Source organism: Bison bison, unplaced genomic scaffold, assembly GCF_000754665.1.
Source record: "Bison bison bison isolate TAMUID 2011002044 unplaced genomic scaffold, Bison_UMD1.0 scf7180017853264, whole genome shotgun sequence".
NCBI lineage: Eukaryota > Metazoa > Chordata > Mammalia > Artiodactyla > Bovidae > Bison > Bison bison.
In genome coordinates, this window is record NW_011483837.1 from 59,963 (window position 1) to 63,549 (window position 3,587).

General features: G+C 61.3%; 1 protein-coding gene across 1 annotated transcript; it reads right to left on the reverse strand.

Annotated features, from left to right (window-relative positions):
* Positions 1–478: 478 nt before the first annotated feature.
* On the reverse strand, positions 479–2,651 carry CCDC166 (coiled-coil domain containing 166). Its single transcript, XM_010854254.1, has 2 exons — positions 1,889–2,651; positions 479–1,795 (listed from the first exon to the last, which is right to left on the reverse strand). The coding sequence occupies exons 1-2, from the start codon at positions 2,327–2,329 to the stop codon at positions 887–889; spliced, it is 1,350 nt and encodes a 449-aa protein (XP_010852556.1). The 5' UTR covers positions 2,330–2,651; the 3' UTR covers positions 479–886.
* Between the last annotated feature and the right edge of the window lie 936 nt (positions 2,652–3,587).

The window sequence follows — 3,587 nt, forward strand, 5'->3', positions numbered from 1 at the left end:
CCGCTGGTAACGGTGACACATCCACCTGTGGAGACCCGGGAGACCCTCGGGGTCTCCACGCCCAGGAGCCCTCTGGCCGCTCTCGCTGTGGCCACCTCGCCGGTCCGTTCTTCCAACCCCGTGAAACCTTGCTCTGCGCTTGGCATGAAAGGGGTGCGTGGGGCCTGGTCTCCCCTACACTTACCTCCCTGATACAGCCTTGAGGAACGCAAACCACACGTGATGGACACTGTACTAACTGGCCTCCACGCACTGGGTCTGACAGCGAAATAAAAATTAAAAATTATCCCCGGAATTCCCCAGTGATTAGGACTGGGCGCTGCCGGGGCCCAGGTTCAATATTCAATCCCTGGTCAGAAAACTGAGATTCCAAAAGCCACCCAGCAGGACAAGAAACAAAAAACTCAGTAGGTTAAACATAAAAACTCCTGTGACTCCCTTTGGCGCCGGAACAAAGCCCAGCCCTTTCGATGGCTCCTGAGGGCCTGGGACCCTCCACCAGCGCCTCCCCGTCCTGCCAGACTCCCTCCATGCTCTCATACTACCTGTCCACGCCCCCGATGTCCATGTCTGCCACCAGACTATCAGCCCTGTGGGCAAGACGGTGGCGTGGTCGTCTCCCTCTGCCCCTGCCAATGCAATCAGCTGTGGAGTCCCGGCAGACACACAAGGCAGAGAAGGACCAGCCTTGCAGGTTGGAAACTGGAAGCCATAATGAGTGGCCGCTGCACTGGCCGGAAACGCTGGACAGCGAAGCAGGCGGTGCCAGAGCAGAGAGTGGTGGAGGGAGTCACGCCTTTATTCATAATCCATTCCCCAAACCCGCCTCCTGGACAGCCCCTTTCCCCGCCACCTTCTGGCCTCACTAGCCTTCCTTGAGGTAGGTTCAGGCTCTCCCGGAGGCGGCTTCATCTGCAGCATCACGGTCGCCGTCTCCTTCGACTGGGAGAGGATAAGAGCTCGACCTGGGGACGAGCTTCCCAGAGAGGATGGTGTTCTGTGAGGCGGCACGCAGTGAGGACCGCGAAGAGAATTGAGAGTCCGTTGTCAAGGACGCGACCCCGGAGCCCGGGCCGGATGGGGTCAGGGATGGGACTCGGGAGCCTGGGCGCGACACGGACAAGGACTGGACCCTGGAGCCCACGTGGGATGGGACTCGTAAACTGGCCTTCGAAGGGACCAGAGACAGGACCCTGGTGCCAACATGCGACGGGACCAGTGACGGGACCCTGGGAACTGAGACCTTTGAGGGCAGGGACGGGGTCCAAGAATCCGCGCGGCATAAGACCTGAGACGGGTTGTGGGAGGCTGGGACTGATGGGACCCGGAAGGTCGCGTTCGACGGGGTCTTGGAGGGAAAAGACTCGGGATCAGAAGCGGCCGGCGTTGGTTCCCAAAGCGGCGGGCCCTCGGGGCCTCGGCGCAGCCAGCCGTGCACGCGCGCCAGGTCCCGCGTGTCCTCATGCTCGCGCCGCAGCTGCTCGCGCTGCTCCAGCAACTGGCGCCGCGTGTCCTGCAGCACCTGGGTCCGGCGGAGCAGCCACAGCAGCTCCTGCCGCAGGCGACCATTCTCCACTCTGATGGCCTGGGTGTGCGCCAAGAGCGCGCGCGCCGCCTCCCGCTCCGCGCACCGCGCCAGCGACTCCACGCGCTGGCGCGCCTCGCGCTCAAACGCTGCCTTGTCCTCCAGGAAGCGCCGCCTCACGCGGTGGAGCAGCTGCGTGTGCTCCACACGCCTATGCAGCAGCTCGCGCTCCAGCGCCCGGATCCGGGCCAGCTGCTCCAGTTGCAGCTCCTGCGGCCGGTGCGCGGGTCAGCGCCTGTCCGTGGCGCGCACCCACCTCGCCCGGCACCCGCCCAGCCCGCCCGCAGGCGCGCGCGCACTGGCCTTGTAGGGCTGCAGCTCCTGCACCTGCTGCGCCATCTGCGCCGCGCGCGCCTCCACCTCCAGCAGCTGCGCGCGCACCCCGTCCTCACGCCCGCGGTAGATTGACGCCAGCTCTGCGCGCTGCCAGTGGATCTGCGACAGGCTCACGCGGTTCTGCTCTTCCAGCCTAACGATGGCGTTGGCGCAGCGCTGCGCGCGCCTGCTCGCATAGCTCGCGTAGAGCCGGTTCTCCTCGCGCAGGCGTGCCGCCTCGCTGTTCAGGAAGTCGTTCTCCTGCAGCACTTGGTCGACACGCTGCTTACAAGCCTCCAGTTCCTCAGAGAGCAACTTGTGCTTGCGCTGCAGGTACTGAGCGCGCTCCGACAGCGGTGGCTCGGTGCCCTCTCCCGCCGCGCCCCCCCGGCGCCCGGCGCCCGGCCCACGTTTCTTCTTGGGCGCCATGGGTCGGGGCCCCCAGCCCGCTCCTCTAACTCAGCCCTGCCCCACCCCAAGCCCGAATGTTCTGGCGAGGTTGGACGCGTATCAGCGTCACGAAGCTGCGGGAGGCAGAATCAGGAGTTTGGGGTCAATCAGGGGTCAGGGTATTGTTGCCAACCTTTACTAGTGGGCTCCTTCCGGACCTTGGCTGACAGTCGGGGTTCGTCCACCTTTAGTAGTGTTGTCCCTCAGCCGGAACGGTCTCCATGGAAACAGAACTTAGTCGCCCTCCCCAACTCCAGTTCTGTTGCTTGCGCAGCGCCCCCTCCCCCGCCACCTCCCCGCTTTCTCCATTCCCCCCAACTCCCTCACTCGAAGTTGGTGCGTGATGGCCCGTGTGCCTGCCCTGCAGAGATCGGAGTCCAGACGGGCAGGACTTCGGCTTTCCCCGGAGGACCACACTGGGCTTGCTTCTGAATCTAGCAGACCCAGCAGCAGCCGGAGTAGACTCCACTCTCCACGTCCAGACGACCCTTTTGCAGCCCCTGTGCCAGTGGCCGCCATATGAGGAGAGGTTTCGCCAATTTCTTGGCCTCCCCCACCACACCCTGCCGCACACGAAATCTCCGTATATCTTGTCAGTACAGAACGCTTCTTCATAACTTTTCATCACTCCGAGACCCAGTTTTCCTCGAAGCACTTCGTGATTCCTTCCTCCTCTCTGGAGCCCTCTAGGAGTTAGGACTGCTGGGAAGGCCAACCCCATACGGATGCCATCCCCTGGTCAGGAGAGCTTTTCTCTGGGATTTCCTCTCCTCAGCAGGCCCATGAGGCATCTGTTCAGCTCAACCCACTGACCTGCGCTTGGTCTTCTCAGCCGGCCAGAGTGGCTGGACAGGCCTCCCATCCTGTCTGATGCTTTTGACAAGTAACTTAAATCTCTACCCATTCTGCCCTGCCTTCACATCGTTGGGTTTCTGTCTCGGTATGTCCACATAGGCTGCCATAGGGACAGGTTCAAGAACTGATGACTCATAATATTGTGAGGAGCACAGTTTAGGAAACCACATGTGTAGGAAGGCTTGCCTCCAACAAGCCTTAGGAGATTGACTTCAGAGCCCAGCACTTTGCTCCAATGGCTGGACTTGCTCTAGTTAGTTACACTTGCACCAAAGGTGGGCAGAGCTTCTTAAAATTAGGAACACACTTGAAGCATTGTCCTCCTTATAAAAATGTATTTTATAAGTTAAAGTGACAAACTTTTAACAATGCAGAATTTCCA

Coding starts and splice junctions, on each gene's coding strand:
- CCDC166 (XM_010854254.1), bottom strand. CDS start 2,329: ATGGCGCCCAAGAAGAAACGTGGGCCGGGCGCCGGGCGCCGGGGGGGC. Junction 1,796..1,888: donor AGGAGCTGCAGCCCTACAAG/GCCAGTGCGCGC, acceptor CACCGGCCGCAG/GAGCTGCAACTGGAGCAGCT.